Raw genomic sequence first — 20,209 nt, forward strand, 5'->3', positions numbered from 1 at the left:
GTATTCAACGTTTTATGTTAAAAACAAAACATTACACTGTTTATGCATTGTTTATACATTTATACATTTTTTTCTGCAGTTTAAATGCATCCATGTCCCCTCTGAGATACATAAACTGTGTAAATACATGCTAAACGGTGACTTCAACTTCTACCAATCATTTTCTGGTAAGATATCTGTACTTGAGTATGACTTTCATGTACTTTATACACCACTGACTATAAACTATAAGGGATAGCAACTAACGTTACTTGGGTATTTAGTAATCTCTCATTAATCCTCAATTGCTTCTGTGTTGTACCAGAGTGAAGTTATTAAAAGTAAAGCAATAAGTGGAGGATGCGGGCATCGATCCCGCTACCTCTCGCATGCTAAGCGAGCGCTCTACCATCTGAGCTAATCCCCCTGTGCTAGCAGTGGTGGTATGTCGGAAATATATTTATGTTACACCTGAAAGTGTTCATGCGGGTGTTACACTATAATAGTTCCGGCGGAAGTAAGTTATTGCTACAGACACTCAAAATGTCAACCGGGGTGGGAAGTAAGTGTTATTTTATTTCCTCAACATATTCACAACACAGTCTAAAATCAAATCACTGTGTAAATTTGATTTTGAAGTATTTTATCCTGTTTAAACAGAGTAGCTAATGCTCTTAGTAACGCCGTGGCGAGCAATTTAAGTTAGTTGTTGACGAATGACGATCAATGTTTACATTGTCAACACACATTTATCTCAGTCCTTGAACAAAAGAAGAAATTTTACGTTGTATATATGTAATATAAATAATTTTGTTTAACAAATGGTCTTGTGTTTAATGAATGTTGTTTTAAAGAAGCACCTAACGTCATACTACATTATAATCAGCCTTTTTATTTTACCATAATTTCCCCCCACTTTTTTGTGTAAAGATTTGCATTCAGTACAGCTTCGAATAAAACTCGTGTTTTCAACCCTAGAACACAAGATGCTGTCAGTGGGTCCGACTGAGCCCTGGTCGGTTCGGGAGAAGCTCTGTCTCGCCTCCTCCGTGATGAGAAGCGGCGATCAGAACTGGTGAGAATAGATAATTAGCACTCATGATCACAGAACTGTGTTGAGATTGAAGCATGTTAATAATGCAAAGCTCTACTCGTAGCAATATCTGTTTTGTAGCTTTTCTTAAATGTATGAGTACATTGTTAATCGTCCTTAATCAGACGTGGACTTAAAAATGGCTTATTTTATATTTAGAGAAGATTGTGGTCAGTAGTTATGATTAGGACGTAAGATAATATTTTTTGGAAGATGCGGGCATCGATCCTACTGCTACCTCTCGCTTGCGTCCCACCGACTGAGCCAAATTAAGCCCACATGAGCCAATCTCGTTTCGCCTGTGGCTTACTTTGGACCAATCGTGTTTCTCCTGTGGCTTACTTTGAACCAATCGTGTTTCTCCTGTGGCTTACTTTGAAACAATCGTGTTTCTCCTGTGGCTTACTTTGAAACAATCTTTTTTCTCCTGTGGCTTACTTTGAAACAATCTTGTTTCTCCTGTGGCTTACTTTGAAACAATCATGTTTCTCCTGTGGCTTACTTTGGACCAATCGCTTTTTTTACTTTTGTCCAAAAGCTTGACCGTCTGAGCTAATTGTATTTATAATTTTTGTTTTTCATTTACCAATAAATGTCTGATAATTTTTTATTTCATTGATACTGTTTTAGTACATAAAAAAAAAAGCTAGCGGTGCAGCACAACGCATTAAAATGAACAAAGTTCTAATATTACAATTCACTTATAAGTAATCAGCAAGCATTGCTAAACAGGGGTGCGTTTCCCAAAAGCATCGTTAGCTAACTATGGTAGTTAAAGTTAGTTCCATTGAAACGACGGAACTCCATACCATAGTTGCTTTTGGGAAGCATAACGTTACCCCTGATCAGTTGTAGTTTGTGCAGTGAAATGACTGTTGGAAAATGCTTTCATTAATGTATAAAGCATGTTTCATTACAAATTACGTTATGAGCATAAAGATTAAGATTTGAAAATGTTTCCAATAGAAATCTGTGATTAAGAATTGGGGGGAAAACACATTTATGTTTTTAAAATTGTAAATCATTGTTTTTCTTTCCAAGTAATAGAGTTTGAATCTATTATCCAAGAAGTTGTGAATAAAACAAAGATTACTGGCGTACATTTTTTTTTTAAGAAAACTCTTAGTCTTTATACTTAAATTTTGCATTTAATTTTGTGCTGTCAAACTATTAATCGCAATTAATTGCATCCAAAATAAAAGTTTTTGTTTACATAATAAATGTGTGTGTACTGTGTATATTTATGTTTATATTAATACACACACAAATAGAGTATTGTTTTTTATTTATTTATACACACACACACACACACACACACACACACACACACACACACACACACACACACACACACACACACATATATATATATATATATATATATATATATGAATATATATATATATATATATATGAATATATATTCTTAAAATTGTGATTATATAAACAACATATTTTTCTTAATTATTACACGCTTGTGTGTGTATTTATATATACATAATAAATATACACATTACACACATTTATTCTGTAATTCATTTTATTTATTTATTTTGTATGCCATAAATCGCGATTAATATTTTGATAGCACTAATTTAATTCAACGCGTTTATTTTTTCTTTGTAATTGTTTGTGAAGTTTACTAGCAATTGCTGATTTGGAATTTTATTAATTATATTATATATGATATAATATATATGAATTTTATCAAATTTTATTAAGTGCATGTAATTATTTATAAAGAATTAATATATATGATACACTGTTATATTTTTTTGTTAGGGTGTCTGTAAGCAGAGCCATCAAGCCCTTCTCAGAGCCTGGACGACCCCCGGACTGGTTCTCCCAGAAGGTAATTTAAATAGAGAGGGACTGGGAGTGATTTTATTAGTATTAGTGATTTGCTTGGTGATTCATATTTTCAATACGATCTCAAGTCAATACGATCTCTGCAGCATTGTGCCTCCCAATATTCTGAGCTGCTGGAAACCACAGAGGCCCCAAAGTAAGTAAATCCCTCTCTCTCTAATTCTCAAAACATTTGTGCTGAGAGTCTTTATTAAATATTGCCATTGTTCTCGCAAAAACCAAAAGAGTTCAATTTTACGACCTATTCTGTGTATACAATGAAAACTAATAATCAGCATAGAAGTTGTACTTTATATTTGTGCATGGAAAGCAGTAAATATGTGAAAAAGCATTTTATGATTTTTGCACAGACTTTGTGTAATTAAAACTCTGGCTATTATTTTAGCCAGTTGTAGTAGTTTTGTTGTATTAAACCTAAACTATCTCAGTGCATATTCACAAGTTCACTGGTAAGTTTGACATGTTCATTCCCTGCAGACGTAAACGGGGTGAGAAAGGGGAGGTGGTTGAGACCATTGAGGATGTGATCGTGCGTAGATTGACAACAGAGAGGATCGAGGAGCTCAAGAGGCTGATCAAAGACACACAGGAGAAATACAGGTACATCTCCACCTGCTTCTCCATCTCACTGTCTATATCTTTCACACATATGTGATACCTGTGTGCTGTCCCTTCAGGAAACTGAAGAGAGAGGTGGATTTGATTCAGGCAGGCCATCTGGACCCTAAACTGGAGGAGCTGTGGGCAGATATAGAGCTGTAAGACAATTCTGTACCGGTTTTGCACTTGTCTGTCATTTCTGTTATTTGTCTTTCTTTTCTATTCTTTTTTCTATATGGTCTAGTTTCAACCACCCTTGTACTGATTTCACTTTACCAAACATTATTTCACATTAGGTTAAACACCTTAAGAAATGGCTGGAGCCCTTTATTGTATAAAAACATGTTTTTATGAAATGAATGCACTCTGTCATCATGAGATTGTGTGTGTTCTCTTGTCAGAAAGAGGAGGCAGGAAGAAGAGCAGACAGAGCAAAAGAAGAGGGCGACTGAGGCAGCATATCAGGGTGAGATTTACATTCACTCAGCACTTTCAAAAGTGAATGCCTCCACAAAAGAAACAATTGTTTTAATTAAATTAAATTAGCAGAGTAACATATTGCTGATGTACTTGAAAATAATATTAGTTTACCATGCATCTTATTGCAAAAATTGCATTTTTAATACTAGGAAATTTCAGTTTGTATTACTTTGGGCTTGTTGCTGGCAGTGAAATGTTTATTTTGCATAAATACATTAAATACATTTCTTTTGCATTAAAACAATAATACATTTTTCTCTTTCTTTCCAGTTCGTCAGGCAGCTAAAAATACACCAAAGAGAGTTCCCAGCGTGACCGTACGTTCTCCACCCAGTGCTAGTTTTCCCAGCCTGGACGTCTCGCAACCAGAAACACTGCAGCCAATGACAGATGAATCCTGTGCCAGTCCCATGGTGAATTCCTACCTCTGTTTTATTAACATTTAAACTTAAAGCTGATTCTAATAAGAGATCATACTCATGATTTCTCCGCCCAGGCTCAAGGACTGACCGTCTTCATGGCTATGTCAGAGGTCACGGGTCCAGGGCCTAAAGAGTCAGGTCTGGCCCCTATGGTAGATGACTCCCCGCAGAAGAAGCACCTTGTTTCAAAAGCCACACCACCTCCCTCCCCGCTGCTGTCTGAACTGCTGAAGAAGGGCAGTCTCATCGCTGCCAGCTCTAGACTTGTGAGTGTGGGATACCGTGAAGCAACGTTTAAGCTTTAAGTTTAAGCTTGGATTTAAGGGGCATGTCACAGCAAACAGGATTTTGCCTGTCCATTTTACATTTCTCAACTTTACATTCATGTTTACTTTATATTGTCCTATAAATATAGTCACCAGAACCCCATGGTTCTAACCTTTACAATGTAAAGCTCCCTCTTCAGGCCAACCCATTTGTACCAACTAAACTGCAGATATGTATATATGTATATATATATACATACACTTCTTATATTTATTACTTGTTTTATTAGTAGTTTTCTCATATTAATTAAGGCAATATTTAGAATTTTTGTGCAAGGTTTTAATCCTATTTAGGCTTTTTAAATTTATTTCAGCCTAATTAAAAATGTTTCATAAATGTTTTGTTTAGTTAACGTGCAAGAGTGCAAGAAACCTTGACTAGCATTAAAAGTGGAGAGTGTGTTTGTAGATTTTGCGAATGGTTTCTCGTATTGTTCTGTGTGTGTCTGTTGGGCAGGTGGTTGAAGGTGATGTGGCCACAGGTTTGAGTAATGGATCACATGGAGTGGAGCTTCACACTGCTGCAACCGCTCTGCCTGCTAATCTAGACATTACAGCTGGTAAACAAAGACACACTTTTCTTTCTTTATGTTTTAAATGTCTCTCTTCAACATTAAACATTTTCTGTGTCATTGAACAAACTGAATTTTGAGTCATGCTGTTTGTTTTGGTTTGATTTACTTTAGCACAAATCTTTTGCATTTTTACAATGCGTCCTGCATGCAAGTTCTAGATTTCATGCTCTGTGTAGGACATTATTACCATGTAGTGTGATTATTGTGAGAGTAGCTGTGTGCTTTAGTGTGTGTTTGTAGCACTGTATGTGTGTGTCTCTGTGTCAGATGCTCCTACGTTATCTCGTCTGTTGGAAAGCGCCACCCCAGCGCAGCCACCTGTCAGTGCTGATCCCCCTAAGCCCCCCACAGTGGTCCTCCCAGCCCCAGACCACCTCTCTGTGCCCAAAACAGGTCTCTGATCTCACTGATTTCCTCTCTTCAGCACTCTCTCTGTAGAACTGTCTGTATGTTTTTGCTCTGGCTGTCTGTTTCCTGTTTGTGTAGTTCATTTTTATCCAATCATAAATCACTCAGAGTGCACTGACAGATATTCTAGAATAACAGTTAATACAAACAAAGTTTGTGGTCAACAAGATTTTTTATTTTTTTTATGTTTTTGAAGAAAATCTCTTCGCTTACCAAGGCTGCATTTATTTAATCAAAAATACAGTAATACTGTGAAACTTTAATACAATTTAAAATAACTGTTTTCCATGTTATTATATTTTAAAATGTAATCCATTCCTGTGATGCAAAGCTGAATTTTCAGCATCATTACTCCAGGTTTCAGTGTCACGTTCCTTCAGAAATCATTCTAATATGTTGATTTGCTGCGTATTTGAAATATTTCTTCTTATTAACAATGTTGAAAACCGTTCATGTAAAAATTCCATTCCATTTTTTTGCTTTTTTTCAGGATTCTTTGAATTAAAAATTCTAAATGTATTTGTCACTTTAGATCAATATAATGCATCCTTGCTGAATAAAAGTATTAATTTCTTTCAAAGTAATGGCACTGACCGCAAAGGCCAAATTCAGCCAATTTTGGGTTCACCCAAAAATTTTCAGATTTGGAAGAAGGATAAAAGTGAATAAATGATGACAGAATTTTTGGGTAACCTAACCCTTTAAAAATGTGTGTTTTTTCCTCTTAAAAAGAGGCATTACTTCCTCTTCAGTGCACACATGAAAGAAATGAACCATAGTGAGAGTACTAAGCGATGTGTTTCCTGTTGTGTGTAGGAGCTGCAGCCATTGCTGAAGGTTCTGGAGCAGAAGCAGTAATGGCAGGGTCATCCACTCCAGCTGAGGTGGAGGGGAAGGAGGCAGAGCTGGTGGAGGAGGACACAGTGCTGTCAGTGTCATACATGGCCCACGAACTGGACCTGGAGACCGTGGGAGACATCATTGCAATCATAGAGGAGAAGGTATATGCACACAAACACATGTGTATGGTTGTGATGTGCGATTGGTTGCTACTTCATGTCATGTCAAAGGGATAGTTCATCCAAAAATTTAAGTTCTGTCATCAAATACTTGCCCTCAAGTAAACCTGTACAAGTTTCTATCTTCTGTTGAGCACAAAAAATATATTCACAAGAATGTTGCTAACCAACCAGTTGACTTCCATAGTATGGAAAAAAATACAATGGACGTCCGTGGGTACCATTCATCTCTCTGACTCCTAAAACAGAAAACAGTTCGAAAAGCTTTTCCTTTCTGTTGCCAAAAAGTAAACTAGTATATCTGTCTTAGGTGGACGATCCTGTGGAGGCTTTGGACGCAGCCGCAGTGGAGGCGGCTCTCTCTCTCTGTGAGGACCCAGCGGTCAATGGCCACCCCCTCACCAGTCCTTGGGAGTCACAGACCTTTAAGGCAGCCGAACCAGAGCCCATCGTCCAGCAGAGTCCTGCCCCAGCGGTCACACAGAGCAGCCCTGATCCTGCGGGTGTGCAAGGAGAAATGGAGGTTCTGGTAGAGAAGGCTACAGAAACCGAAGTAGTTGATGAAGTGACAGGGCACACTGTGGCACCTGCCGCCCCTGACACAGAGCAGAACCAGGACTCTGAGGTTAAGACTGAGGGTGAGAGGGAAGGAGACGGAGAAGGAGGGATGGAGGAAGCGCAGCAGGATAACAGAACCCTGAGTCCAGTCGTGAAGTGTGAGCGGGAGGACTGGGTTCAGCCAGACACCATGACGCCCTGTCTGGACTCAGAAGATAGCTCAGCCTCGGCGAAAGACACAAAGGTATCAGCAAAGAAGCAGAAAAATGAAGCCTGTCTTAATATGCATTTGTTGTTCTGTGGAACTTTCTATTCATCTTAGAATCCTGTACAAAATGTATCATGTTTTCCACAAAAATATGAAGCAGCACAACTGTTTTCATCATTGGAAATAATAAGAAATAATGCTACTTCGGCAGCAAATCAGCATATTAGTGTATGTATTTCTGAAAGGATCATGTGACACTGAAGACTTGGAGTAATGATATTGAAAATTCAGCTTTGCCATCACTGGATTAAAATACATTTTAAAATATAAAAGTTATTTTAAATTGTAACAATAGTTCACAATATTAACATGTTTGCATAACATACAGTACAGACCAAAGGTTTGGAAACATTATTATTTTTAATGTTTTTGAAAGAAGTTTCTTCTGCTCATCAAGCCTGCATTTATTTGATCAAAAATACAGAAAAAAAATGTAATATTGTGATATATTATTACAATTTAAAATAATTGTTTTTAAATTTATTATACTTTTAAATTAGCATTTATTTCTGTGATTCAAAGCTGAATTTTTAGGATCATTATCACATGATCCTTTAGAAATCATTCTAATATGATGATTTATTATCAAAGTTGGAAACAGTTCTGCTGCTTAATATTTTTTCAGAACATGTGATACTTTTTTAGGATACTTTGATTAATAAAAAGTAAAAAAAAAAAGAAAGAAAGAAAAAAGACGCTATGTTTTTTAAATATAAATATGTTGTAATAACAATATACACTACTGGTCAGTACTGTACATTTGGAAAAACACTATAAAACACATTTATAGTGTCAGATGAAAGCATAAGAAGTTACCAACAAATGTCTTTTTCTAGAAAGGGAATGAACAAAGACACTGATGACCTCCAAAAATGTCAAAAAAAGCACTTATGAAGTCATAAGATTGCTTTATGTGAGTAAAAGATCAAATGTAAGTTATTAATCACTAAACATTATACCTTTTAAAACTCTCAATCTTATTTGCATTCAAGTATGTATGAAAGACACATTGGACATCAAACCTGGTCTGAAGCATGTTGACATGCTTTATTTAAAAGACTGGGAATGCAAATGAGATTTGAGCTGTAGTGAATTGGAAGAAAATGATTCAGTAACAACATAATTAGGAAATTCGGCAAAAATAAAGCTCTCTTTTTTTCTGTAGAAAAGAAATTCAGAAGAATTAGAATGGCCAAAATGGCACTTTTAACCCTTTTGACCTAAATAGGTACCTTTGAGATTTTAATGTTAGTATTTTAATAATTTAAAAATAAATCAAAATGTTCTCAGTTCTCTGATGCTGGTTAATGGTCACATGACATACAGGTAAGCAAATAGTGTTTTTTATTTTAAATTAAAAAAAAATGTAAACTTCATCAACTCACAAGCCCCATGCATTTCCCTCACAGAATGACTTGAAGGATGAAGAAGTAACTGTTTATTATTCCTCCTTCAAATGCTGTAGGAGGTGAAGGAAGAGGATGGAGGCAGTGAGGTGGATGTGGATGAAGGGATGGAGATGAAAGAGTGTGGCGATGGGGACGGAGAGGGGCCGTATCTCTCAGAGGTTGATCCTCCTGCCAGTGAGAGTGAGGATGGATACGGCAGTCACTCTCAGCGCTACACTACAGCGGACTCCACCGCCAGCAGCCCTGCCTCATCTCAGTTGTGAGTGTGTGTGTGAGCTTGTATTCTGTGTGTTTCAGCCTCTCATTTGCCTTTAACAACACTCTCTCTCAGCTCCATGTGCAGCGAAGATCAAGAGGCCTTGCAGGCTCAGAAGATCTGGAAGAAAGCCATCATGCTGGTGTGGCGGGCAGCAGCCAATCACAGGTGAGCTACCTCAGCTGCTGTTTTGTGATGAGCTCTCACTTGTAGACACAAATGTTGTATGCATTTGTCAATTATTGTTTCAGGTATGCAAGTGTGTTTCTGCAGCCTGTGTCTGATGACATCGCCCCTGGTTATCACAGCATTGTGCACAGGTATCAAGATGAGACTCTCTTACTTTTTTGAGTGTCTAGGGCTTTTGGGTGAATAAATCTGTGAATAATTAACCAAATCAAGATAAGGATAAGTATCTTAAGTATGAATAATAATAATAATATAATATAATAATAATAAAGCTGTATTAAATCATAAATCCAACCAAATTAAAACAGATAACAGAATTTCCTGAATTAATGAATTAATGAAACGGTTCATAGGGCCCTATTAATATAAAAATTATGATTAGATTATTAAATTAAAGTGTCATGTATTAATATGATATGATTTATTGATGATGAAGATATATTGAATATTAATTCATTAAAATATTAAAATGTAAACATGGAATGTGGAACCAATAAAACACAGTTTGGGAAAAAATAAAAGATTTCATGGGATTGTAAAAATTTAATTTTGGTTAAACCTTTAATAAATTGTTGAATAATAAACATTTTGTGACTTCAAGGCAATAGATATGCTTTTTAATCACTAAAATTGCTAATATTTAATTTAAACATTAAAACATGATCCAGACAAATAAAAACCAAAAATAACTTTATCCAGAAAGGGATAAAATAAAAATTAGAGAACTAAAAATGAAAAATACGTTTAAAGGATTAGTTCACTGAAAACTGAAAATTTGCTGAAAATGTAATACCCCTTAGGCTCAGACCATCCAAGATGAAGATAAATGTGTATCTTCATCAGAACAGATTTGGAGAAATGTACATTATATCACTTGCTCACCAGTAGATCCTCTGCAGTAAATGGGTGCTGTCCAAATGGCTGTTAGTAGCGATGCACCAATACAGTCCCGATACTGAGCTCCTGTACTTGTACTCATACTCGTTAAAATGCCCCGATACCACACAGCATGTGATAAGTGCCATATTCAGACAAAGAAACACAGACAACAGAGAGCAGAATTGAGTTATTAGAGATTAAGGTTGTCTACGTAGGATATCTATGCAATGAATATTATGTTAAACATTCAGTATTAACGCCTGTGTAGTTGACATGCGCAAGCTGATAAAGCACGCTCAGTGGATTGAGCGCACAGCGGCGGAGATGCACGAGGTTGCCGACTGAAAATACATTTCGTTACTGGAAAGTTTGTAGTTCAGTCGGATATGTCGGATAAGTAATACAATGTACAAGCTACTTAACGGTAGAGAGTGACAGAGAGAGAGAGCGAGAGAGAGAGAGAGAGAGAGTGAGCATGCTCCAGCACTTTTGTTGTGTGATTTTTGATGTTAGCTCACTAAGCACACGCATTTGGATTAAAACTGAATCGTAAAAAAAAGAGTTTATATGGTCATTAACTATAAAAATCTTTAATTTTCTACCTTAGGCATACATGAGTTTATGGCGAAAGTGAATCTAGTAGCCTGTGTAGGCAGTACGTTACTACTGTCCCTCTAGTTCTAGTACAAACACATGCACGCATTGGGCGTCTTTTGCTTGCTTGAGTGTTTCTGCATTATATGAGTAGCTTTGAATATAAATAGTAGCACGTTACAGATTAAAAACAAAACAAAAACAAAAAAACCCACCTTCTATGTGTGAAAATTATCACAGGAGATTTATAACGAGTGGTTCCCTTCATTATTACAGCAAAGTGCGTTATTACAGTACGAAGTCGCTGCAGTGGAGCAGCTCTAATGCTATTAAATTACAGATGATGAACCATAGATCAAAAACATGAACAAAGAAAGTAACAAAAACTTATCAAATATATTTTAATGGCTGTCTGAATAATTTTTGGTTGATTGTAATCCATTACATACCTTTCTATCAAAGTTATCTAACATTATCAAGATGAAATCGTTCTGACACAGTTTAACTATGAGTTCTTGTAATATTTAATTACCATCATCTAAACTATAGAGAATAAACTGTGATAATGTCAAATGTTGGTGTCTGAATAAACTTCGGTTTGACTATCTATTTAATAAATTAAGTCAACCAGCTAACATTATACATACTCTTTTGGTTTCTATACCCAATATAAAAAAAAAAATTACAAATGCAATTTAAAATATCGGTATCGGTACTCCTGTATCGGCAAGTACCAAAAATAAAAGTATCGATATCGGGTGAGTACTGGGAAAGAGTGGTATCGGTGCATCCCTAGCTGTTAATTTAGGTTAATGCATTGGTCTCAAACTCAATTCCTGGAGGGCCACAGCTCTGCACAGTTTAGCTCCAACCCTAATCAAACACACAATCGAGCTAATCAAGTGAAGTGAGTGAAAGTGACATACAGCCAAGTATGGTGACCCATACTAGGAATTCGTGCTCTGCTTTTTAACCCATCCAAAGTGCACACACACAGCAGTGAACACACACACCATGAACACACACCCAGAGCAGTGGGCAGCCATTCATGCTGCGGCGCCCGGGGAGCAGTTGGGGGTTCGGTGCCTTGCTCAAGGGCACCTCAGTCGTGGTATTGAGGGTGGAGAGAGCGCTGTAAATTCACTCACCCCACCTACAATTGATGACTACAAGGTGTGATTTGTAGCTGGTTGGAGCTAAACTCTGCAGAGCTGTGGCCCTCCAGGAATTAATGTATTAACTCATGTCAACTAAACAAACATTATAGTAAAGTATTACCAGTTTTTCTGTTGGGTAATTGTGTTTTTGTCCTTCCTGAAACCTCCACAATCTCAGACCGATGGACCTATCAGCCATCAAGAAGAACATCGAGTCTGGGCAGATCCGCACAACGGCGGAGTTCCAGCGTGACATCATGCTGATGTTCCAGAACGCGGTGATGTACAACAGCTCGGATCATGACGTCTACCACATGGCCCTAGAGATGCAGAGGGACGTTCTGGAACAGATCCAGCAGTTCTTGGCCACTCAGCTGATCATGCAAACATCAGAATCAGGCATCGGCACCAAGAGCCTACGCGGAAGGGAGGCCAACCGCAAACAAGACCCTAATGAAAAGGTTAGAGACAAACATGCATAGTCACACACAACGAAACCAAAAGTGGAAGGAAAACGCTGTGGAGAAGATTGGAGGAATATCATCATCGCACACACACACACACACACATATACACACAGTGAGCACTATAGGGAGAAGTAGTCACACAATGCTTTCACTGCTAATTATTTGGGCAGTGACATTTCATAGTTTTTCAACAGACATACTATTCAGTGAGAAAAAAGAGCGTTTAAAGAAGCAGGAAGACATTAAAAGCTATTTAAGACTGTTATTTTAGTTTATTTACATGTGACTATAGTTATTAATATTTTGAATTGGTTGTTAATTTTTAAAAATAATTTTAATATTTTGCTTATTTCAGTTGATAACCAAGGCAGCAAGTTTTTTTTTTATCTAATACTTATATTTAATTTTATTCCATCTATATTTCATTTCTCTAAAATGATTTTTTAAATAATTTTAGTTCAGAATAACAACACTGGACTGTTGAGAGAAAAGTAAGTGCAGTTATATATATAAAAAAAAAGCATCTCTAGAACAAATTAAGATGCTTGATCCTTTTCCAGGATATAGTCTGAGCTGTTTTTCAGAGAGCAGGCTAGAACCTTCAAACGTCTCAAGGACAGGACATCAAAGAGTCTGTGGACATCTGAAGGGAAGTATTGCAGACAGTGAAACGGTTTAGGAAGCGCAAGCTCAGAGTCACAGAAAGGAGAGTAAAAAACAGCGTTCTGTGCATCACAGCATGAAGCTTTATCTGTGAGGATGACGCTGGGGGTTGGCTCTTATTTCGGTCTCTGTTGAAGCAGCATTCATTCAAAAGTGTCCTGAAAACAACATTATTTAAAAACCATTTGCCTCTAACTATCGGCTGGCAGTGGCACTGAGCGGCAAAAGAACCTACAAACTGACCTGCTTTCAGTCCATCTGAGAATGAACGGGAAAGCACAAACTGAAGCATCATCAGGAAACATAACTCGTAATGTCTTTAGCCTGCAGACTTAATGGCTGTCAATACACACAAAATGGATTTGCGACCACAAACTGCATATGACGTTGTAATACTCACAGGTAATCTGCACAAATTGATTTTCTAGCTCTTAATGGGATGGCTGCGCTCAAATTGTCGTTTCAGCACTTAGGCCCTGAGCTAAGTTTTATTTAAAATCCAAAAGTGCTGAAGTGCAAGAAAAAGTGTCACTGCCCAAATACTTTCTGTACAAACTCATAAATGCAAACCTTGTTTGCATGGTGAATCTCACAAAAATGGTTCATATTTCACCCCAAAATGAGAAGCGTAAAATAAGAACCAGAAGTTTAATTTCCATAGTTATGTTTTTTATGGCAAATATAAAATACAGTGCATTCAGAAAGTATTCAGACCACTTAATTTTTTTACATATTGATTGTGTGGCAGCCTTAAATCGCACATAATTTCACAGCAATCTAAAATCCATAGCCGAAAATAACACATTTAAAACCAGACTTGTAAAGTTTTACAGCTTTTTTAACTCATTCAAGTGTTGATAAAAAAAAAAAAGATTGCTTGAAGCTAGAATAAAATAGTTGTTGTTGTTGTTTAAAAAGTAGAGGCTCTCTGTATTTTGATGTATTGCATGTTCAGGTATTCATACAATAAAATATTCAGGGGCCATGAATTTTAGCGAAATGTAAACTTTTTTTTCAAAAACGCTGTCGGGGAAAGAGTTAAAAAGAAAAATCTCATGCAACTGAAATAATATGCACAAAAAAATGCAGCTTTATAGGGTATGGAGTGTAGATGGATGTGAGAAAAAAATAATAATAATCTGCAACACAAAAAAAAGTGAGTTGAGTTTTTCTGAATGCACTGTACCTTTTATTTGGGGTAGAAATGGGGCTGGACATGTTTGTGTTAGATTGATCCAAAAGCACTTTGGTTTCCCCACGTTCCACATAGATGAACCCCCTTTTGATAGAACCCAAATAAAACACTTTCTGTCCCTTACACACACTAATACACACACATGAACTGCTGAAGTCCCTGACAGTAAGGTTAGCGTTACTTGCATTAACACACAGTCTTGTATGTAGACCCTGAGTCCTGCACACAAAGACCCTCATTTAGAGCCAGAACCACCAGCCAGAAGGAAAAGGAACAACTCCAAACAAGACACTAATGAGAAGGTCAGTGCTGTACACACACACACTCACAGGTGAGAATCAAGGGCACTGCAGGTGAGAGGACCTCTGTACTAACCCATGCACAAACACCTTGAGTCTAACACTCGAGTTTCTCTTCCAGGTTTCCACATGGCACCATATTTGTGTCCTAGTTGTCCTGGAAATGATTGTATCGAGTAATCTAACATTTTCAGAAATATGGGAGAATATCTGTCTATCTATCTATGTCTGCTTATACATACAATACTGTTCAAAAGTTTAGGGGCAGTAAGAGTTTTTAAAATGTTAAAATTCTTTAATATTGCGAGATAGTGTTAAAATTGTAAATGTTTTCTATTTTAATATTTTTTTTAATGTAATTTTATTCCTGTAATGCAATGCTGATTTTCAGTCTTCAATGTAACATGATCCTTCAGAAATCATTCTAATATGCTAATTTGCTTCTCAATAAATCTATTTTATTGTTATTATCAATGTTGTAAACACTTGCTTAATTTTTCTGGAAAATGTGATGTTTCAGGAATATTTGATGAACAAATTTCAAACAGCATTTTTTTTTAATAGAATTGTTTAACTTTTGCAGCGTTATAACTCTTTTTTTGCTGAATAAAAGTATTCATTAAAGTTCTTACTGACCCCAAATTTTTTAACAGTAGTGTATTATTTTATTATAAACAGAATATAAATGTGATTATTGTAAGCATGTAAATAATGTATTTATGTATGTGGTGCAAGGGTTGGCTTAAACACCTACTTGACGGTTTCTTTGGTTGAATCTGTGTGCCGTTTTTATTTTTAACACACACCAGACCAAAGTTAAAGTTTTTTTATTTTATTTTTATTTTATTTATTTTTTTGCATGGTTTTAGTCTCAGTGATGCTTTCACACTAAGTTGTTTGCAGTGTGATTGAGGTCATTTAAATGACTGGACACTCATTTCATCATCTATTTGAGTTTATGTTGGAGTGCTGCGGTCATCATGCAATTGGTTACAACACACTCCCTCACACATGAACATCTGATGTCTTCATCACGCATATATACACATCACTGTCACTCATCAACCCCTCAGATCCTCTCTTTAGTATCTGCAGTCTTAGGATTCTCTTTTCCATTGTGATTCCATCCTCCTTTTCTTTCTCAGCTGTGTGTGTGTCTATGTAGAGAAGCTTCTAGGGTGACCAGAAGACTGTGAGAGAAAAATACTCTGTCCTCCCATGTTTTATATGTGGGAAACTTTAGAGTTCAAATCCATTCCAATGTAAAAGTTTATGTATTTGTTTTAATGCACAACCATCTGGGAAAAAAATCCAGTGGAAAGCAAATGTTTTGTTGACCTGAAGTCATTATAAGATGTTTTTAAGAGGACTGGCAATGTAAAAGGTTTGCCAGAATAAAGAAAAGCGAGTCTGCTAAATGTGTAAATGAAAATAATTCAACTATATCACGAGTAGGTTTGTTTTTATAAGCAATTAGAAGATGATTTAATCACTTTTTTCAGATTTTATTGTCAGAACAATAAAATTAGCATCTGCTTCTCCTTAAAAAAAATTGGCAATCATTTTGCACATGCATGATCTATATTTTCATCTTATCTCTTCGTATTATAAAGAGAAAGCAACGGATATCCCATCCACTTTTGTCATTTAAGGCTATATCAAATCACTACATAGAAATCAACTAAAGTGAATGTTTGTCCATCAAGATATGGGATATGGCTCATAAAATGTCTGGTCATTCTAGTCTCTTTGCATGTGTCTGATGTTTTCCGTCTCATGATCAGGGGTTTAGATTAGTATGCCAGCCGTTTGCTCCCATAACACCTGCTTTTGCTCTATTGTACATTTCTTCTCTCTGTTTCTAGAATAGGTTTAAATAGTGAACTTTTTTTTTTTTTTCACTGTACTGTTTGTCCTTCTACAGGACAGCCTCTCCATGGCCTCTCCCGCTTTCCTTCTCTCTCTCTTTGTAAGTATCCAGGCTCAAGATCACAAGATATTTCCCATCCCCTCTTACCAAACACAATCACAATCACACACATTTATTCTCTGACACTGCTCTCTGATTGGTTAGAGCTGATCACTCGCTTTGTTCCAGGTCTGTGTGTTAATAAGTTGTGAATAAATTGTCATTAGTTATTAAATGTATTCTATTTTAAGGTTTGAACACTTTTATTTAGCAAGGATGTGATGAATTGATCGAAAGTGACAGTCAAGATATTTTAATGTAATACTTTTTTTTTTTTCAAAATAAATTATTATTATTATTATTATTATTCTGTTAACCCTTAAATACATACCTCGGGTCTCTGTGACATCATTCACTACCTTCTTCCTCCTCCATTTTTTAAAAGTTAGATGTCAACTTTCTTCGTATTCCTCAGTCTATTCATTATAAACAATATAACAAGAAAAAAGTCAAATTTAAAATAATGTTTTCTGATAAAAAAAAAAATTGAGTATATTTTTTCCTGAGCAACAATAAATTAATATATGACTATGTAAGTGCACAATGATCACATTTATTCCTTAAGGTGGCGTTATTTTACACTTAATTACTTCAGGCATAAAACAAAAGAATATCATCAGTAGTATTGAACCTGACTGAACTGCTAGAATGGCTTTTACTACAGATCCATTACTGTAAGCAATTAAAACAAGTGTCATTGTCGTTTGATGGCGGATGTGGTGAATAAGCTGCCAGCAATCACAATATGGATTTTTAAAGTAATTGACGATAGATTTGTGAATATGGTTGAGATCGCGAATATGAGCCAGATTATGAATGTAGTGGGAAAATGCGCTCTGATAATGACCGTGATGGAAAAAGCGTCTGCTCAAATTAAACCCTTCTATGTTTCAAAAAGTAAAGAAATATGCTTTATTTTATTCTTTTGTAATTGATACAATACAAGAAAACTATATAATACAAAAATATTAATCAGGACAACTGTTTTCGATGATGATTTTGACTTTATTCTGAAATATTACGACTTCAATCTCGTAATCTTAAGATTTTTTTTTTCAAGTCAAAATACTCCGAGAATGAAGTCGAAATACTCCGAGAATGAATTCGAAATTTTCAGAGAATAAAGTCGAAATACTTTTAAATAGTATTAATTAAAGTTATATTATTTTCAGAGTAGGCCTTTGTTGAGGATGTAAATGTCCCAGATTGAGAGCATCGGGAGAAATTGCAGGCCACTTGAATTGATTTGAATATTGTTGCGTCCGAGCGGCCACATCTTACTGGGATGAGGAAGAGTCAATTTTATTAACAGACTTAACAGGAACAACTTTTTTTTTAATATCAGGAACAACAAATTTTAATATCAGCTCACACACCCGATCGACATTCCTTTGGGGGGGCGCTGTAGCTCTTTTATTTAATACACTACAAATATATGTTTGATTATTAGCAGAAATCATACCATGTGTCATACTTGCAGGGACAGTATGCTTAGAAATAATATTTCTTATCTTCCATTGCATTCGTTATTTAAAGTGCGCAAGCCACACTATAGTAATAAGATTCATGCTTTTGATAGACCTGCTTTTAATATCTCCGACTTTATTTCGACTTTATTCTCGAAACATTTCAACTTTATTCTCGAAACATTTTGACTTTATTCTCGTAATAATTCGAGTTTATTCTCAAAACATTTCGAATCTATTCTCTTAATATTTAGACTTTATTCTCATAATCTTTTTTTTTCCAACGTGGCACTAAAACGCCGTCCTAGTTTTCAACGTTGATATTACTGAAAACAATTTATAAGCAGCAAATCAACATTACAGTGATTTCTGAAGGATCATGTGACACTGGAAACTGGAGTAATGATGCTGAAAATTCAGCTTTCCATCACAAGAATAAATTACATTTTAAAATATATTAAAGTGCCCCTATTATGCCATTTCCAATATTGCCTTCCATGCAGTGTGTAATGTAGCTGTATGTGAAAATAAACGATCTCCAAAGTTGTAAAGCTGAAAGTGCACAATAAAGTTATCTTCCAAAATAAAGAAACAGCTCTGTACAGACTAGACGAGTCGTTAGTGGTTCGAATCCCACAGTTCAGTGAGGGCTACACGTCACTGGGTTACACATGTACATTATCCCGGTCCATGTTCTACGTTGGCCGGCCGCGTACAACTTGAAATAGGCCTATTATTTCAGACACATGTACACCACACTGTACACCGTAGACCAATCACAACAGACTAGGCCATCTGACCAATCAGAGCAGAGCAGGCTCATGGAAAAGAGTGGTTTAGAGATCATTGTATAACTGGAAAATGAGGTGAAATGAAATGCATACAAAAGCGTTTTTCTGACCTTGCATGCATATAGTCCTATTGTAGGAGACTCCCAAAACAATATTAGGATCCGAATATGGCATAATAGGGGCATTTTAAAATAGAAAAAATATATTTTAAATTGTAATATTATTCAATAATTTATGGTATTTTTAAGAGAATGCAGCCTTGGTGAGCACAAGGGATGTTTTTAAAACAAACAAGGAAAAAAAAAACAACAGTGTTGTGACATGATGATTAAATAATAGCAGTTTGAGAACTTTCCTTTTAAATGGATCGGTTAGAGTTTTTTTTTTTTTTTTTTTTTGTCTTCAAGAAATGACACAAAACCTCCATGAGCAACTTTTAACTATTAACACATTCACACCTAAGCACTATATTTTAATGCGCTTTTCATGATTGGGTTTTTTTTTTTTTTAGCCTTTTAGGCCTACTCATCAATTTCGTAACTATGTATCGCACAGTTCTGAAGTCACCGTCTCTTTAAGATGAAGTGCTTGTTCTATTAACACACACACACACTTCGTGTTCTCAGGTCAAATTAGTTAGTTTCTCACACTGATGGTCCGGTGTGTTAGGGCAGTGGATGACAGGCTGTCTGCACTTTCTCACGGCTGGCCTGCTTCTCTGCTCTTCCAGGATGGAGGCACCAGAGGGCGCCGCAGTGCCATTGAGGCCGATATGAAGATGAAAAAGTGAACTGAGATGTCGCACTGCTGCGGTTACAGAAGTTCAGATAGGATTTATTTCCGTTTTGTTTAGAAGTTCTGGCTAAGCTTGACACCGCAATTCGACAGTCTAATTACAGGGACACAAAAAGAAGGGAAACTTTCACAGAAACCCTTCAGTCCTAGACCTGAAAAACTGGCCAAATGTGCTCTGATTCTAGACTCACAGGACAGGACAAACTGACCTTGTGTTTGAATTTAGGAGTTGCTTAAAAGTTTTAGACATGATGTCACAAATCTAGCTGTCATCACTGGCCTTTTAAAAAAAACTGAATGTACAACCGTCATGAATCAGAATGTTATTTTCTAGAGCTAATGAAACCTTACAAGCCATTGTTCATGATGTGGAACCCTGAACGATGGAGGAAGGAGCAATAAAAGTAAGCTTTTTTTCTTCTATAGGAATGAAGATGGATTATGGATGCTTTGGTTTACAGTTAAAGGTCTACTGTACTATGT

The 20,209-nt window shown here is 36.1% G+C and overlaps 1 protein-coding gene and 1 non-coding gene across 2 annotated transcripts; one reads left to right on the top strand and one right to left on the bottom strand.

The window, feature by feature from the left end:
- Nucleotides 1–333: 333 nt before the first annotated feature.
- Nucleotides 334–406, bottom strand: trnaa-agc (transfer RNA alanine (anticodon AGC)). Its single transcript has one exon. It is a non-coding gene; the product is annotated as a tRNA-Ala (tRNA).
- Nucleotides 407–489: 83 nt separating this feature from the next.
- LOC132109810 (bromodomain-containing protein 8-like) lies at nt 490–20,160 on the top strand. Its single transcript, XM_059516163.1, has 19 exons — nt 490–541; nt 958–1,054; nt 2,855–2,924; nt 3,028–3,077; nt 3,419–3,541; nt 3,619–3,699; nt 3,943–4,007; nt 4,292–4,434; nt 4,518–4,709; nt 5,227–5,329; nt 5,612–5,737; nt 6,569–6,753; nt 7,082–7,573; nt 9,063–9,265; nt 9,338–9,430; nt 9,514–9,582; nt 12,260–12,542; nt 14,616–14,708; nt 19,662–20,160. The coding sequence occupies exons 1-19, from the start codon at nt 523–525 to the stop codon at nt 19,719–19,721; spliced, it is 2,547 nt and encodes an 848-aa protein (XP_059372146.1). The 5' UTR covers nt 490–522; the 3' UTR covers nt 19,722–20,160.
- Nucleotides 20,161–20,209: the final 49 nt, after the last annotated feature.

Source organism: Carassius carassius, chromosome 29 (assembly GCF_963082965.1).
Source record: "Carassius carassius chromosome 29, fCarCar2.1, whole genome shotgun sequence".
Taxonomy (NCBI): domain Eukaryota; kingdom Metazoa; phylum Chordata; class Actinopteri; order Cypriniformes; family Cyprinidae; genus Carassius; species Carassius carassius.